General features: G+C 43.1%; 1 protein-coding gene across 3 annotated transcripts in view; it reads right to left on the reverse strand.

The window, feature by feature from the left end:
- Positions 1 to 18722, reverse strand: part of CCDC85A (coiled-coil domain containing 85A) — a 208679-nt gene that overhangs the window by 182111 nt on the left and 7846 nt on the right. For all 3 annotated transcript variants that reach the window (XM_065929246.1, XM_065929245.1, XM_065929247.1), the window contains exon 2: positions 17027 to 17978. In XM_065929246.1, coding sequence (XP_065785318.1) covers positions 17027 to 17978 — 952 coding nt within the window. The remainder of the gene's footprint in view (positions 1 to 17026; positions 17979 to 18722) is intronic.

Here is an 18722-nt window from a genome sequence, read left to right on the forward strand (position 1 = left end):
AGACAGGAGGAACATCCTCACTGCCAGCTCTCCTGATAATGCTCTCTCCTCCCCTGCCTCCCTTTAATCCCGTGTACTGGGTGAGCCTGGAAGAGGAGAATGAGGTAGAAACTGGAAATTATTATATTGAAGTCTGTCAAGTCACTGAGAAAGTTTCTCTGACTCAAGCTGGGTTCAAGACACTTCTTGACCCCATGGCAAGTGGTTCACCATGGGCCCAATAAATTCTAAGCTTCCATTCATCAATCCAGGCTCTTTCTGATTTACATGAACCCAGGATTCCAGAAGCCCTGACTATAGGAAAGCAGAGGCTCCTATGTTGCTATTAAAAAAAAAAAAAAAAACACCACTGCTTCAAAATGCTCTGCTGCAATGAACTGTATCCTTAGTGAGTTTTAACACCTTGGTAGTGGTATAAGATTAGGCATATGTTTGTGAGAGGGAGTACGTGTGTATAAGAGAAAGGGCAGAGATCTAGAACAAAGCCTCATTTTATAGATAAAATTACCAATTTATCTTTTCTTTCTGAGCTAATATAATTTAGTATCCTGAATAAAAGCTGGCTTTTAAATAAATAAATCTTCTGATCAGAACTCAGAATTGAGTCAATGAGGTCATTAAATGACCCTAAAACTCAAACACGACCTTTTCAAATGGCAACCCACTGATGTAACAATAAAGATCACATTTATCTAATTAAGCTAAGAAAACATAAATTCTGCCCAAGTAGTTCCACAGAACAGAGAGGAAAAGGGGAGGCTCCAACAGAATAAAGTTATTTGTTGGTTGATTTAAGGATAAACATTCAGCTAAATTTCTCTAGAAGTTTGTCACTACTATGATAAATCACTCAAAATGACCAGCACACACCTCAGCAGCTCCAGGTAGAGGTTAACAAAAGCTTGGTTTCCTTCAAAGAATTTACATTTTGTTTCTTCTCCAGCCCCAGAGGGCATCACAAAATAGAGAACAGATGGTAGAGACTAAAGGAGGAGACCCTGAAGGTGAAGGTTTTTGAAGATGCACTAATTTAAATGTCTACCTCTGAAAAAGACAGTCCCCAGGTCTATAAATTAACCTGAATGTGTGTTTTCATAACATGCCTATCATCACAGCTGAGACCCAAGTTCACACCCTCAGCGACAAGAAGAATCAAGAAATGGTGTTATCTGGGACTATCTATTCTCTGGTCCAGAAACCCGACTTGTGCATTCAAATGTTGCTTCTTTTGGCCTCTCTGGGTTAGATCATGGGTTTTCAAACTTTGTAAAAGTCACCTTTGTTCCACAGAAGCTTAAGCAGAAGTGTGAACAAGCCAGTTAATGCAGGGCTGCTCCAGATGAAGGGCACCTGTGGTCACCTGCAGCCGGTGGCAGAGTCTGGCTCCTCCCAGCCCTGCTAGGGCTCAGTGGAACACTTTAAAAACCATCCGAGACTGAATATACAGCAACAAGGGCTAAACTGAGGTCAAAACAGTAAATTTGGCCCATGTCTGAGTGACATCAGAATAAATGAAATATAAAGGCTAAATTAGGTTAATTTTACATTACACCAACCCAAAGGTCAACACGTTCCAAGAATATTTTTCTCACTTTATTGTTTTAACAGAATTAATTTATTGATTTGCACCTAGCAGTGTATGTCAGCCTTCTGGAGAATGAGGCTATATTTTCCCCAAAACCTTATCATCTTTTTACTGACTGAAAAGATACTAGTCAGAAGATGGGTTTTCTTAGCTGATGACCCTCATTGTAAAACTTGCCCACTAAAAAAGAACTGTAACTCAGCATAGCCTTTGCTAGAAAAACTAATGAAAGAGGATTAAATGGTAGCATAAATTTGGGTACATAAAGCCCTCAAGCACTGATCACTGTAAAATTTTTTTTCCTTCAAGAATTGTAAAGAAACGAAACAAAGAAATTAAACTGAGTTATAAAATCCTAACAAGGGATTTTTTTAATGCTAATGAACTAGCTTTTCTGGTCCATTTCATTTAATCAAAAGGTCCCAACAATGGAAAATATTTTACCTTCCTCCTAGTATGAGAAGTTAATGTCTACTAGGAAACAATATTGGAAAGCAATACCCTCTTGTAATCTAGCCTCTACCCACTTTGCAGTATCACCTGCCGCAACCTAACGAAGACATCCAGCACAGACCTGCTCCCACCCTCGTGGGTCCTTAATACCATTTGCGCATTTCTGGTTCACATTGTCTCTTCCAGACATCCTCAACCCGCCTGCCAGTGAATCCAAATTCGACTCCTCCCAAGACCCAGCCTGACAACAGGGCTCCCTGAGCGGCCAGCACTGAAGTGACAGAATGCAAACCAGCACTCAGCTCACAGAGGCCCACAGCACCGAGAGTTCACTCTGTCCGCCTGGCTCATAATCACACACCTCCTCCCACAGACAAGGTGGGCAGCTAATTCCTAGTATGAAGGGCCTGTGGCTCACTCTTCTGCTCCCCCTCATAGAGGATGTATCAACAGGCTGCACCCACACGGAGCATACAAACACTTGTTGAATACATGTGTTTATACCCGTGTCCTCAAATGGTAAAGAGTCTGCCTATAGTGTGGGAGACCCAGGTTCAGTCCCCAGGTAGAGAAGATCCCATGGAGAAGGAAACAGAAACCACGCCAGTATTCTTGCCTGGAAAATCCCAAGGATGGAGGAACCTGGCAGGCTACAGTACATGCGGTTGCAAAGAGTCCAACACGACTGAGCAACTTCACCTTTCACTTTCACAAATGTGTCATTTTCAATCATCTCCCATCTACACATGAGACAGTGGAGATACTTAAAAGCAAGTGAAACACGAGCAGAGTTTGGTTTTCTGCTACCACCCACACCCTTGAGTCTTTTACCAGCTCGTGCTTCTCCCAACTGTCATTTATATTTGTTTGGCTATGTTGTTTATCTCAGGACATGCTGTGATTAGCCTTTAATTTGTTGTAATAAATCTGTTACCCCTGATACTGCTTAGAACATGTGCCTGGCTGATAAGCCAAGAAAAGCTTTACAATGAAACTTTGTCTTTCCCTTCAGTTCATGGTACCCACTCAGTTTCATCGAAGAGTCTCCCTTTAAGGTAGTTCAAGCTCCAGCTGTGAAGTTATAGGGTTAAAGTGCTAAATAATGGAAAGACTGCCTCCTCTTTCACCCCAAGGTTCCAGGAAAAGGTAACCAACATCTGGCTCGATAGGACATAACAAAAACACGAACAGTATGGCGACACTACATCACCACTGGCTTATTCTCTTCCGATCTTGAGTTGATTAAACCATCCTCTCCCATTTGGTACAAAGGTGGCAAAGAGATTTGAGAAAATCTGGTCTACAAAGGAGCAGAAAGTAAATTCCTCCACTCTGATTTTTCAGAGCACTGTCCCACTAATCAACAGGGAAATAAGAATCTTGACTCAGAATGCATTTTTCACCCATGGCAAACCCATTTGCAGCCTACTATCTGAGACCACCCGAAGAGAAGAAATCTTACATCAGAAGAAATCTTACATCTTGGGATGCTACAAATCCCAAGACACCTCCGCTATAGCCTCTAGAGCTCCCTGTTCACCCATGAGGTATTCAATCATTACTGTCGCCATGCCAAAGGGGACTGGGTCTGTTTGGACATTGCTGGGTGAATGCTGCAAACCCAACAAGTTCCTGACAAGGTGCAGAGATGCAGGGCAGGATTTAGTGCCACAGTTCTCAGGTGGTGCCAGACACAGTGAACCTTCCACCTGAGCACAGAAGCCCTCAAGCGTAACATCCTTACTGCTCTGTGAGGAGCCCAGACCCAGCTGCACAAACTCTGGAAGAAGGCAGGTGGGCTCACATGCAGAGAGGAGCCCCCAGTCCAAGATGGTCAGGCCCTCAAGTTGATGTCTTCCCGTCCTTATAAGAGGAGGAGCAAGAAGCTGGAAGTGGTACATGGGCTGTAGTTTCTGGCTTCCATCAGTTCACCTAGACTCTGCCTAAGTGAAATCAACATTGTGGGTTCTGTGTTTATCAACATGTCAAGCTGTTGAAACTAGATTTTCTATGATGACTGAGATAAAAATAAAATCCACAAACATGCTGGACACTAGACATGCACTTCACATTGCATCCTGGAATCTGAAAGTCAGGCTATATGTTGTTACTATTTCCAAAAAAAAGTTTAGTAGAAATGTATCAGTACAATGTGAGGGGAGAAAACTACACTTTAGTAAATAGCATCTTCTGTTTCTAAATGTTCAAATGATCTTTTGTGTGACAGATGGTGTTAATAGATGATTGTTTTACCGTAGTCCTTACCTAACAAACATAGAAAGTTGGCAATTCTTGGTTTTTTCTCAGGTTTTATACATCTATAACATCCAAATTCTGAGACTACTGACTTAGAAAAAATGTATTCCAAGCCCCTTGTCTGAGAGATAAATTATTGTGCCCACTGAAGTGGGTGGTGTCCTAGTGCAAAGTGCAAGGTTGAAAGTGGCAAAGCCAGTTGTACACCCAAGTCTCCTTTTATGAAGTTAGGGTACCACACTTTAACTCCATGAAAAAATGTAATAATTTTTAACTGTTTTGCGATACGTTTTAAATAAACACCACTTAAAGGAAGTTTACAAGACTGCTTCATTGTTCTTAAGTTATAAAGCTAGTGTGCCATATGCCAACTCAAGGATGGCTGGAGCCACGTGGTGCTGGAGCAACTGGGAGGAGATACCCCACACCCAAGGGTGGAGAAGCCCCAGCAAGGTGGTAGGCACAGGAGCAGTGGCTGCCTGGCGCTGGAGTGACTTTGAGGAGATACCCCACGTCCAAGGGCAAGGAGAAGCCACAGCAAGACAGCAGGAGGGGCGAAATCACGTTTAGAATCAAACCCCATACCCGCCAGAGACAATCAGGCCTCAAACCTTGTGCACACCAGGACCCAGAGACCCCACAGAGACCGAGACAGAACTGTGTCTGAGCGTCTCCCGAGAGGCACGGGCCAGCAGAGGACTGCGGCAGGGGCAGGGGCTCTGGGTGAAGCAAACCTGGGTATGGCATAAGCCCCCTTGGAGGAGGTGACCATTAACCCCACCACAGAATCATAGAACCCCTTCAGAACTTACACAGGACTGGGGAAACAGACTCTGCGAGGGCACAAACAGAACCTTGTGTGCACCAGGACCCAGGAGGAAGGAGCAGCGACCCCACAAGAGACTGAGCCAGACTTGCCCATGAGTGTCCAGGAGTCTCCAGTGGCAGTGTGGGCTGGCAGTGGCCTGCTGCAGGGCTGGGGACACTGAGGGTACCAGTGTGTGCATGGGAACTTTTGAACCCACCATTATTTTCATTACCTCCACCAGAGGTTGGCCTCAGATCAAATAACAGAAATGTGTATTAAAGATATAGTGCACGTGGCCCCGCCCATCAGAACAAGACCCAGTTTCCCCTTCAGTCAGTCTCTCCCATCAGAAAGCTTCCATAAGCCTCTTATCCTTCTCCATCAGAGGGCAGACAGAATGAAAACCACAATCACAGAAAACTAACCAATCTAGTCACATGGACCACAGCCTTGTCTAACTCAATGAAACCACATGCCATGCCATGTAGGGCCATCCAAGATGGACGGGTCATAGTGGACAGCTCTGACAAAATGTGGTCCACTGGAGAAGGGAATGGCAAATCATTTCAGTGTTCTTGCCTTGAGAACCTCATGAACAGTATGAAAAGGCAAGAAGATAGGACACTGAAAGATGAACTCCTCAGGTCGGTTGTGCGTAACACGCTACTGCAGATCAGTGGAGAAATAACTCCAGAAAGAATGAAGACATGGAACCAAAGCAAAAACACCACCCAGTTGCGGATGTGACTGGTAATGGAAGTAAAGTCCAATGCTGTAAAGAGCAATGTTGCACAGGAACCTGGAATGTTAGTTCCGTGAATCAAGGCAAATTGGAAGTGGTCAAACAGGAGATGGCAAGAGTGAACATTGACATTTTAGGAATCAGCTAACTAAAATGGGCTGGAATGGGTGAATTTAACTCAGATGACCATTATATCTACTATTGTGGGCAAAAATCCCTTAGAAGAAATGGAGTAGCCATCATAGTCAACAAAAGAGTCCAAAATACAGTACTTGGATGCAATCTAAAAAACAGAATGATCTCTGTTCATTTCTAAGGCAAACCATTCAATATCATGGTAATCCAACTCTATGCTCCAACCAGTAATGCTGAAGAAGCTGAAGTTGAAATGTTCTATGAAGACCTACAAGACCTTCTAGAACTAACACCCCCAAAAGATGTCCTTTTCATTATAGGGGACTGGAATGCAAAAGTAGGAAGTCAAGAGATATCCAGAGTGACAGGCAAATTTGGCCTAGGTGTACAGAATGAAGCAGGGCAAAGGCTAACAGAGTATAGATCTCTTCAAGAAACTTAGAGATACCAAGGGAAGTTTTCACGCAAAGATGGGCACAATAAAGGACAGAAATGGTATGGGCCTAACAGAAGCAAAAGATATTAAGAAGAGGTGGCAAGCATACACAGAAGAACTGTACAAAAAAGATCTTCATGACCCAGATAACCATGATGGTGTGATCACTCACCTAGAGCCAGACATCCTGGAATGTGAAGTCTAGTAGGCCCTAGGAAGCATCACTATGAACAAAGCTAGTGGAAGCAATGGAATTCCAGTTGATCTATTTCAAATCCTAAAAGATGAGGCTGTGAAAGTGCTGCACTCAATATGCCAGCAAATTTGGAAAACTCAGCAGTGGCCACAGGACTGGAAAAGGTCAGTTTTCATTCCAATCCCAAAGAAAGGCAAAGACAAAGAAGGTTCAAACTACCACACAATTGCACTCATCTCACATGCTAGTAATGTTCAAAATTCTCCAAGCCAGGCTTCAGCAATACGTGAACCGTGAACTTCCAGATGTTCAAGCTGGTTTTAGAAGAGAAGAGGAACCAGAGATCAAATTGCCAACATCCGCTGGATCATCAAAAAAGCAAGGGAGTTCCAGAAAAACATCTGTTTCTGCTTTATTGATTATGCCAAAGCCTTTGACTGTGTGGATCACAATAAGCTGTGGAAAATTCTGAAAGAGATGGGAATACCAGACCACCTGACCTGCCTCCTTAGAAGTCTGTATGCAGGCCAAGAAGCAAGTTAGAACTGGACATGGAACAACAGACTGGTTCCAAATTAGGAAAGGTGTACCCAAGAAGCAAGTTAGAACTGGACATGGAACAACAGACTGGTTCCAAATTAGGAAAGGTGTACCCAAGAAGCAAGTTAGAACTGGACATGGAACAACAGACTGGTTCCAAATTGGGAAAGGTGTTCGTCAAGGCTATATATTGTCACCCTTATTTAACTTATATGCAGAGTACGTCGTGAGAAATGCTGACTGGATAAAGCACAAACTGGAATCAAGATTGCCAGGAGAAATACCAATAAACTCAGATATGCAGATGACACCACCCTTATGGCAGAAAGTGAAGAAAAACTAAAGAGCCTCTTGATGAAAGTGAAAGAGGAGAGTGAAAAATTTGGCTTAAAGCTCAACATTCAGAAAACTAAGATCATGGCATCTGGTCCCATCACTTCATAGGAAATAGATGGGAAAACAGTGGAAACAGTGACAGACTTTATTTTGGGGGGCTCCAGAAATCACTGCAGTGGTAACTGCAGCCATGAAATTAAAAGACACTTGCTCCTTAGTAGAAGAGTTATGACCGACCTAGACAGCATATTAAAAAGCAGAGACATTACTTTGCCAAAAAAGGTCAATCTAGTCAAAGATATGGTTTTTCCAGTAGTCATGTATGGATGTGAGAGTTGGACTATAAAGTTGAACGCTGAAGAATTGACTGTTTTGAACTGTTGTGTTGGAAAAGACTCTTGAGAGTCCCTTGGACTGGAAGGAGATCCAACCAGTCCATCCTAAAGGAAACCCAGTCCTGAATATTCATTGGAAGAACTGATGCTGAAGCTGAAATTCCAATACTTTGGCTACCTGATGCGAAGAACCAACTCATCTGAAAAGACCCTGATGCTGGGAAAGATTGAAGGCAGGAGGAGAAGAGGACGACAGAGGATGAGATGGTTGGATGGCATCACCGACTCAATGGACATGAGTTTGGGTAAACTCTGGGAATTGGTGATGGACAGGGAGGCCTGGCGTGCTGTAGTCCATGAGGTTGCAAAAAGTCAGACACGACTGTGCGACTGAACTGATCTACATAGTTCTTTAAAATGTGAAATTCCACCTATACCTACAAATATAAAAATAACTAGCTATGTTTTGTCAATAGGTATAATAGTAGTAACCTAGCTCTCTTTTTTAAATAAATGCCTACTGTATACATGGCTATTCAGACTCTAGCAAGAACAATGTTTCCATCACAGATTTATGTGCTAGGCCAGTAAAACCCAAAGTGGACAATTTTGAGATTATAATAGGAAAAAGTCAAAAGTAGTTTAGGGTGAAAACCATATGGCATATAGTGTAAGAGTAAGAAGGACTAAGTATTGCTCTCTGTTTAAGCGCTAAAGGGACACTACAAAATCAAGCAATTTTCAAGACTGTTCCTTGATTCCTAATGGTTTCTCATTAAAATCACTACACTGAGAAAGCTATTTATGACAAACCACCTGAATAATGTTTATTTCTAGACCTCTAATTGATCATAATCGTAAATGTTTTCTGTTCCAAAGTGCCTTGTATACACAATAAACGACTAAATTCAGCCAGGCCCCTGCCCTCCCATACAGCTCCATAACCAGGTCAATTCTGGTTGGGTCCTATAACAATGCGGCAGCTGACCTGGCCAATCACGTAAGACTGCTGCCTATTAGCAACAAGGGGCACCACCAAATCGGTAGATCTTTTGACATTCCTCAAGGCACCCCGCTCACTCAGCCTTTGTCCAGTAATTTCACTCTCTCCCCTTCTTTCCTGTAAGTTGACTCTTCCATCACTTTCCTTTGAGTCACTTGGAATCCATCACCTACAGATACGACTAAGTGACTTGTCTTTCAGGGTTATATTACACTATTTAGGTGAATAGGTGAACTGGCACTTGCTGTTTAGGAACATTGAAGAGATGCTGAATTAACAAGCATAGTTAATTTGAATTCTCAAGAGTAGTTCAACAGACCCGGCTGCTTGGAACAGAAATTTGCAACTCAGATATTTTGACCTTTTAAATGACATCAAAAGTGTAATGAAAGTGTACTTTACTTCTGCCGACAGTAGCATAAATCAGAAAAACGGGCTTAATTAGCTTTGTTTGCAGTAAGCAGAGTTATTAGAAACACAATTCTTTGAGAGCAGTTGGTGTTGCCATCTGGTCCAACCCCTTGCTCCTGGTCTTTCCTTCTGTTTCTTGTGGTCCAGAAGCTGACACTTCTCTAGACAAAGCCCTTTGGCTGTGAAGACAATCAGATGTGTGAGGACAGGACTAATGTCAGCCCATCTTCACAAGACTATTGATCTGGAGGAATGTGGTCCTGGGGTGGGATGAGTCCATGTGTGAGGAAGAGCAAGAAGGCTGTTGGTCTCTCAAGCAAAGAGCAGGAATATTCCCTCTACTAGGGATGCATTTTAAGGCTTGTTCACCCAGCTGTGAACAGTTCACCCCATCTAACTGAATCAGGGGCAACCGATCCCAGCTCCCCTCCTGCATCTCCAGGTCTCCTCTGTAACTTCTCTAGGCCCAAGTCTACCAACATCCCCCTGTCTCACTCATCATTGCAATTCGCTGGTTTTCTGGAATTTCCAATAGAACACAGGAAGACTGGTCTCCTATTCCATTTAGCATCTTTGTTAACACTACCCCTATATCAAGCACCTTCAAAGTCTGGAAGATTGAATATCTTTATAAAAGTGATGCTTTGCCCTGGAGTACACAGGATTCTAGTTCTCTACTAACTGGCAATTGGCCTTGGACAACTCACTGAACATCTCTGAAAGTCAATTTTCTCAATCAGAAGTGCATGAAATGGAGAGGACCTTACAGCTCCATCAAGTCGGAGCTCAATGGACTCGATGGACATGAGTTTGAGCAAGCTCCGGGAGTTGGTGATGGACAGGGAAGCCTGGAAGTGTGCTGCGGTCCAGGGGGCTGCAAAGAATCAGACATGACTGAGTGACTGAACTGAACTTACAGCTCCAAGTGTTATCAGATAGTGTCCAAATTGTTTACCGGTGAAATAGACATTCTCAATTAACCAAATAAACACATGTACAAACACGTGTATTTATGCTCCCAAATGCAATTCACACTTACATTTCTAAGACAAGACGCAATTATGGACACTCAGGAAGCTGCAGCTGCACATCAGCCAAATCAGGGCCACCCCTAAGTCAAAAGATGCCCCCCTCAATAATTGGAAGAAAGATGACAGGGCCTTTCAGTTTCCTTTATAATCAAGACTAGAAGACAAAATTCTGAGTTCAACATAGCAATGAACATGTCTGACTAGAGAAACCAACTCAGGAATCAGAGACCATCTTCAAAATGTTGGTCATCAAAAGGTAACCAAAACATTCTATCCCTCAACCATAAGAACAAGCAAAAATGGTGATATAATTATCTTGTCTGTGAGATTTTTAAATGTAAGTAGTCACTTTCCTTTATGTAGCTGAAAATGGAAGGAGTCATTCAGTATTTTCAAATTCAAAGCATTTAATGTTTGATGAAAAATGCATAGAAGAACACTCAAGACAGTGTGCACATGAGAGAGAGAAAAGCAAATAATTGAAACAAAAACAGAGCAATCATCAAAACCCAACCTTTCTCCTTTACATATCCTGTCTCATAGAAAAGCCCACAGGAGGCCTAAAAAATTAGGATCTGAAGAAGGAAAAAACTAAAAAAAATCACTCCCCATACTTTCATCTATTTATAATTGAATGTGTGCCTAATTTCAAACCAGGGCCAAGATGAACCCCCAAGACTTTGTGCACACTTCCATAATGATTCAAGTATGTTAGCGCTATAATACATTTAACTCTTTGCAACATGAAAACTGTAAACAACTCAATGGTGTGAATAACTTAGCAGTTGTCTTTTCTTAAGTAGGACAAACCAGTATTGCCTTTATAAGGAAAATGAAACAAGCTGCTATTCTTCTGCTCTTTTCTCTTCTCTAAACACCTCTTCTGCCACTCTGCTGCTTAAGGATCTCCCCTCTCTGAAAGAGCAGCCACTCTTTCTATTGGAAACTCTCAAATGGCACTCTAAAAGAGAAGGCAATTTATGTCAGGAGCAGCAGTAACTTGAACCTCACTCTTTTGCAGATTAGAGACAGAAATTAGAGCTGAGATTTCACACATCTGATTTCTCAAGTGTCCCATGGTCTACTCTTCATGTTGAATCACAAATTTCCTAGAACTCTTGAAGAATCAGCCCATTTCATAAAATGAAACTTTTAATATTTCCCAGGATTGAGTTTGAAATAAGTGTTTTTCTTCAAATGTTCACAAAGCTTGTCATAAACACTATGCATTAAAGTAGTATTAAGAGCAACCTAGTTGTTCTGTAGTACCCAAGGAGCAAAAGTTGCTGAGTTGCTAACAGGTTCTCCTGCTATCAGAAAAAATGAGCGCTCCTATGAAACTGTGTGTAAGCTGAAATAGCATAAAGTGAAGCAGCAATTACCTCAGACACATCTTGCTAACAGATGCACAAAGCGAATGGAGATAAAGCACAGATGCTCACAGACACAGTGAAAAGCTACGGTGGCCTGATGCTGGGTGTGCTTCCCGGGGAAGGAGTTTGGCGCTGCCACCCTCGCCACTTGGGGTGCCCACTGCCTCTCCAGAGGCTCACTGCCAAACCAACCCTGAAAGCTATTTTTGCTTTTCACTTTTCCATAAAACTGAATATCCTCTCTAGATTTCTTTAGGTTAGCAAAAACAGGTACTAAGGTAGGTCTTCTGTAGAGCAAATTTTTGAAAAGTAGGGGGACCCTTGTATTACAGAAACACTTCAATTATCTGAAACACAGTCAAGACCCAGAAAACAAGCAAAAACAAACTTTTTCAGCCCAAATAACTGATAAATGCATGACACATGGATCATTCACTAAAGTCTATGCACTTTTCTCACAGAAGGATACTCCAAGGTCACTTACTCTTGTTTTCAACACAGTTCTTTCTAATCAGTGTGGTTATCCATTTTCCCAAGGTATGACAACCATTAGAGCAGAGAAGAATTTAGAAACAGTGAAGAAATGAGTTAAAATCAGGCCAGGTAAGGGCAGCAAGGAATACTGCTGACACCATGCTGGTACTAGAGAGACTGAAAATCTATTAAAAGTAGATATTGGAAAAAAAAATAAAGAAGAGCCATCTAACATAGGGACTCACAGCTCTATCTAGCTTCAGAGTTTCTAAATATCAGAAGTGGCTAAAATGAGAAATTTCAGAGTCTAGGGCCATAGACTTCAGCACATGTATACGTGTTAAGTTGCTTCAGCCATGCCTGACTCTTCGACCCTATGGACTGTGGCCACCTCTGGAGACACACAGGCTCCTCAGTCCATGAGATTCTCCAGGCAAGAATGCTGGAGTGGGTCCCCATGCCCTCCTCCAGGGGACTTCATCACACACTAGCCCAATGGTGCTACACAAGCAAAACTTTTCTTTCAGTTTTTGCAAGGTTTGGCTTCATATTCTTACTTTTGAGTAGTGGAGCTTAACTAATATGATCCCCACACTGACGTCTCCCGAATAATCTATCATTACTACGAGTAAATGTAGAGCCTTAATAGCAATCACTCTGTCTTATTCATTTGACACTTGTGAAAATGACTTCTCGGATGGAATGGAATAGTCACCGTAATTTTGTTGTTAAGTTAGGCTTTTTCTGAATCATTTCAGTTAAAAAGATAAAAGCATTACTAACTCAAGTGTATTCTCCTACTGTGCGTATATTCTGAAAAGTTGCAATGGACCCCAAACTACAAATGTTTAATTGATTTCAACTAGGTCTAAAGAGCACAACCATGATCAGCTGAAAGTAATTCATCTTCAGCTTCACAGCTTATGTGACTGAACCCCAATGCATTTAAAGATGTTTGCTAAACAGAATCAGCTGAATGGATGGCATTCTTTAAACATAATATTAAAGTTACTGAAATATATATATATATAAACACATGCACACAGAGCATATAGATGATACAGATAATCTCCTTAGAAGATTAAAATGGTCCCCAAGATTTCAAGAATGTTTATAACTTTGTGCTATTATTGCCAGTGCAGCTGAAAACCTTACATTCTACCAGAAATTACCTCTGTAAGCCATCTAGATTTTCTAATAATAGTTTGCCCCTCAGATAGTTTGCAGTATCTTAAACTATATTTCCAATATTAAGCATTCTATGTCATTAAATCAAATTTCTTATGATAAATGCAACAGGCTTTGAATAAACAGGTAGAGTATAATCGATTATATTTTTCAAAACGTCTTAAAATTGATGTCCTATCAAAGTGTATATAAGGCTACCAAATTACCATACTGAAGCCTGAAGATCAAAAACTATTATCTCTGTGTCAGCTCACACAACAGAAAATATACTGAGAGAACCTCAGTTAAAAATCAGTTCTGTAGTATTTCTGTAACTGTAACTGCTGACATTTTTCTCCCAAGAGACAGTCAATTTCTATTGTCCAAATGCATTCATAAGTGATGGTCTGACTTTTTCTAAGCAAAAATAAAAGATTGATGAGAGCGATCACTCATGCTGTAATGTACCACTATTGAACTCACAGGGCTGGGCTCTTCCACACACAGGTTATCTCATTCCTAACAGACAAGGCCATTTTTGTGTTATCAGCATCTTTCATCCACTCATTAGTAACCTTAACAGAGAATGAGAAGCAATCTTAAAACTCAAGGTAAAACCTAGAAACTGAGAGATCTGAAATGTGGGGTTCTCTTGTGGGAAAAAGCCATTAGGATGGCAGATGCCATGTGATCTACATGCACTGGAAATAAGTTAGAAATCCCCATGCTTCTTTATCTCCACGTGAAGGCTTTAAAAAGTAGCCTTAAATGATTCATATGTCAGTTTCCCCAAATTAACCTAATAATCCCACCCACCAAAAACTCAAATTTTCAACCCACACCCCCAAAGATAGCCTTGGGCTGGGGTTGTGAGGGGTGCAGTTTTTCAGTACCTGCTGCGATTAGTCCTCTCAGTTCTAGAGGTCAGCAAAGGAAAGAACTTCCTTCTTCCCAGGCTGCCTAGGTGTTTAAGAGCTTCACTCACACCAACCTATCTTATCCAACAACCATGCACCTTGACTAGGGGCTTCCGCCTGGTCTGCTTATTATAATCACCTGAAGGGTTCTTTTTTACAATGTGCCCACAGCACAGTGCCAGAAAAAAATCAATGTTCATCAGAATGTGGAGTCCATGCACCAGTGTTTTTACAAAGTCAGTCCAGTGATTTTAACCTGCAGTCAAACTGAAAAGCGCTGCTCGAAAGCAGTAATTTTGAACCAGGGGCAATCTTGCTGTCTCGCTACCCCAGGAACCTCTGACAGTCGTCTGGAGATACAATTGTCACAACTGGGGGTGGCTTACCGGTAGACCAGTAAGTCGGGGATGCTGCTACACCTCCCAAATCACACAAAATGATTCCCTCACAATTTTCACCTGCTTTGTGTTCAAGCAAAAACATTTAAGTGCTCATCCAAAACACCCATCACCCCAACCCCACACTGAAGGACTCTGTAAATGACTCAGCAAATTTGCAATTTGGGATTTACCTCGCTGCTAATTCCTATCGGTTTATAAGCCAGTAATTCAACCAAAGTGTGTGGGGATTTAAAAATTTGAAAAGTCATGTCTTACCATCCATATAAAAAATTAATTTGTAACAGCAGGATAAACACAAGCTACCAGTGCCCAAGTTTCCAGGCTGATGATCCATAAACATCTCATCGTGCCTCTTCATTTTCCAATTAATTACTGAAATAAAAACGCAATGCAAATAGACTACAAATACAGTTTGGTGAGGATATCAACTGCAGAAGATTTGTCACTTTTGAAAGGGAAAACTTGAAGTAAACAAGAAACTATGGTTTCATTCTAAAGAATACATCTATGTTACATCAAATCTTTAACTAACTTAAAAAAATTTAAAAAAAAATTTTTTTCCTGTGAAACTAGTCTGAACTCAGGCAATAAGATTCCATGATGTAATGTCCTCTCAATCTAGAGACAGACCTTACTTAGCACAAATTGCTTAAAAATTGCACCCAAAATCCCTTCTGGTAAGTTAAATCGTACATTAATTAGAGACGTTCTTTATTTAAATAAGTCCTTTTGCAAGAATTGTTTTGTAAGTGAACCACCTGCCCTTAAGTAATCTTTATTTTGGTTCAAGACACAAAAAGTGTGCATATTTACTATTCATGCTAGTTAAAAAATAATCAAGAAATAGAAAAGTCATCAACTTTACCTTGCCGTTAACCCATTACCCCCGAAGTCAAGTTTCACAGCTGATGATACATACATCCTGTGATAGCAACACAACCAAAATATCTTTCTAAGAGACTTTCATCTCTTGTGACAACTGCACAGCTGAGGCTGCCCTGCAATCAGGCTGCTCCTCCACCTCCCGAGAAAGAGCAAGCGCAAGCGAGGGCACCATCAGCAAAGTAAAAGCCCCCACCAGCCAGGCGGTGGCCTCAACACAACAGAGAATTAGCTTCTCCTGGCTTCCACCTCCCAGCACACACAACTGAGAAAGCAACAGCATCTGCCCTTTCCTGCTCTTTCCAGTTCCAAATCTGTGCTTAAAATATTGGATGTTTTAGAAGCCAAGCTTCAGGAGTCAATTTTCAGCACTATGAGATTAGGATGAAATGAAATCCAACAGGTAAATCCCCAAGTATAATATTGAAAATTTACCTCTTTGTGTCACTGCTAAAATTGGTGGCCTCGACCACTGCTCAGAGTTGACTTCATACAGACTCTGGGGCAGCTTTCAGATAAAGTGGAAAAACCTCAGATACTGAAAATTTTTGGATGCAAAAACTCCACTTCATAAAGCCAGTCATTTTAGTTCTAACTCGGCCACATGTAACAAAAAAGAACTGTGAGGATTTTTTTTTTTTTTAAAACAGAAAACTATTTTCTCTCACATTCAAAGTGGTTTCAGAACCAAGATGCAGAAAATTAAACCTCTTCCAAAAGGTTTGGAGTCAGGTTTACGGCTGCTTCAGCAAATGTAGTGGCTGTTACGCTTTGGAAAGCAAAGGAATATTCAAACACATCTGTACATTTTAAAGGGAACACTTAAACACCCAGAAAGATGACTCGCAATGTAAAAGAGTATGCTACTCAGAATACCTTTGAGGGACTTTTATGGGAGGATTGGGTGGGTTTTGACTGAACTGGGAAGGAAATCATTTGATGCACTCCAGATGGAAAGAAAAGTCACAGATTCCTGTTGCAGTCCCCAACACAATGCAAAACATTCTCAGGGTAAAGTAAGGCATGTTTACAGGCAGTGGCAACCCAGTTTCAAGCCATTTAAGGATGCCCTAGTTCTTTTTTAAGTGTTATTGTTTCTCATAATAAATACTTATTTCTTCCTGAACATAAGCTGTTAACTGGATTCAGAAACCTTTGGTCACCTGTTTCAGCAGAGCCCTGTAGCAAACTACACACAACTAGGAAAATGTTCAAGATAGAACAATCTTAAATTGGTTCTATTTTTATCTTCAGTGACCAAAATCTCACCCTGACTATTCAGGGTCCCACAGAATTATTATTCCTCTCCTTCCCCTGCCCCCTCCTCCCCAATATTCTCCAGGCTACCTGATAAATGCATAAAACTAGGACAAATGGAGGGGGAGTAACACGCATCATAATTTGGGGGCAAAAGTATGCTGCCCTTCCCCACCCACCTCCAGGCCAGCGCCTGCTGGCACCCGCACTTTCTTACGTGGCTGGCAAGCCCTTCATCATCTTAACTGTCTACAGAGTTGCCCCAGTTCTGCAGCACTACTGACCCACCGTTCATGCCACTGTAGACATTCCGGTGATGGGCTGACACATCCTCTTGCGCCTGCCTTCGGAGGGTGCCCTCCCTGCTGCTGCTGCCGCTGCCGCCGCCTCCACCCACATGTTTGTGATCAGGGCTCCCCCCGAAATGCTGTTTGAGGTGCTCGGGGCTGGTGCCCCTGACCCTGGGGAGGTGCTCCAGGCTCCCACCAAGGGCGTGTTTCTGCAGATGCTCGGGGCTTCCTCCGCTGTGCCTGGGGTGCTCCGGGCTGCCCCCGGGCCTGTGCTTCTGGAAGTGTTCGGGGCTCCCGCTCAGCACGTGCTTGGGCAGCGTTTCCGGGCTGTTCCCTGCGTGTGGGTGCCTCTGCTGTTCTGGACTGCCCTTGCACAAGGGTTTGTGGTGCTCGGGGCTGGGGCCTTTGAGCGCTTTGGGGTGATCCGGGGTCCCGGAGGCCCTGGCTTTCTGCAGATGCTCGGGGCTGGCGCTCCCGTGCTTGGCGTGCTCCGGGCTGCCCTCCGGCCTGGCTTTCTGCAGGTGCTCGGGGCTGCCGCCGCCCGCGTGGTGCTTGTGGTCGGGGCTGTCGGTGCTGCCCGTGCTGGAAGTGCTGCTGCCGTCGCCCACGTCCCGCACGTAGGGTGCCGTGGCGGCGGAGAGCTGGCACAGGCTGGCCTGGCTGTCGATGGAGCAGCGGCTGCCCGCGCAGCCCGTGCCCTTCTCCTCGTCCAGCAGCACACACAGCTCCTTGAGCTCCATGTTCTCCTTCACCACCTCCTCCTGCTTCACCTCCAGCTCCTTCAGCTTCTGCAGGTATAAGGCCACCTCCTTGTGCATCACCCCTGCCGTGTACCGGCCCAGTCTCTGCCACTCCCGGGACACCCTCTTGCCCTTCTGCCGGTCATCATCCAGGAAACAGCAGAGGTCCCTCAGCTCCTGGTTGTCTTCCTGGAGTTTCTGGTTAATATCCTGAAAAGAGACACACAGCCATTCAAGGGAGGCATGATCATGTATGGGCCGGGGCACCAGGCTCACACTTCCTGGGAGCTGGGAGTCAGGAATGGGTGAATTCTCTGTGATGTTAGGGGAGGAAGTGAGAAGGTGAGCGGAAGCTAAAGATGCCTAGCTATCCATAAAAATAAAAATAATGGGTATTGATTATGCTCCCTGCCCCCTGCTTTACTTGCATTATCTCATCTACTTCTCACCAAACCCTCAGGGGATAATGGTTATCATGGGTCTTTTACAGAATGGGAAACTGGACCTCGAAAAGCTTCACCTGTCCAAGGTCATCCAGTCAGTCTTGAGGGAGCAGCCAGTTCATTAATAGGAAATCGGTAAAAAAGAAAACAAACAAACAAAAAAACACAAGGGTCCCTGCCTCACCTTCAAGGAAGAAAGATGGCTACTTGTGACCTCTGAAAGACTTAAAAGCTCTGAAGCAACAGACTTTTCGTCACCACAAATAAGAAACACAGCCTCGGTGTTCAGCCCGTGACATGGGATGCGCTGCCCGAGCCCTCTCTAGGGAGCAGCATAATTGCCCTCTGGTGGCGCTTCAGTCCTGCACATCCAGCCCCTTATTGCCACCCTGAACCCCCACAGGTCTCCCACGCATCTCATGGAAATTCAAGCTCTTGTGTTATATTCAGACTCCCCTCCCCAAATCACACCTCTCAGCACACGCCACCTCCACCCATCCTGTTTCTCTTC

Source organism: Muntiacus reevesi, chromosome 3, assembly GCF_963930625.1.
Source record: "Muntiacus reevesi chromosome 3, mMunRee1.1, whole genome shotgun sequence".
NCBI lineage: Eukaryota > Metazoa > Chordata > Mammalia > Artiodactyla > Cervidae > Muntiacus > Muntiacus reevesi.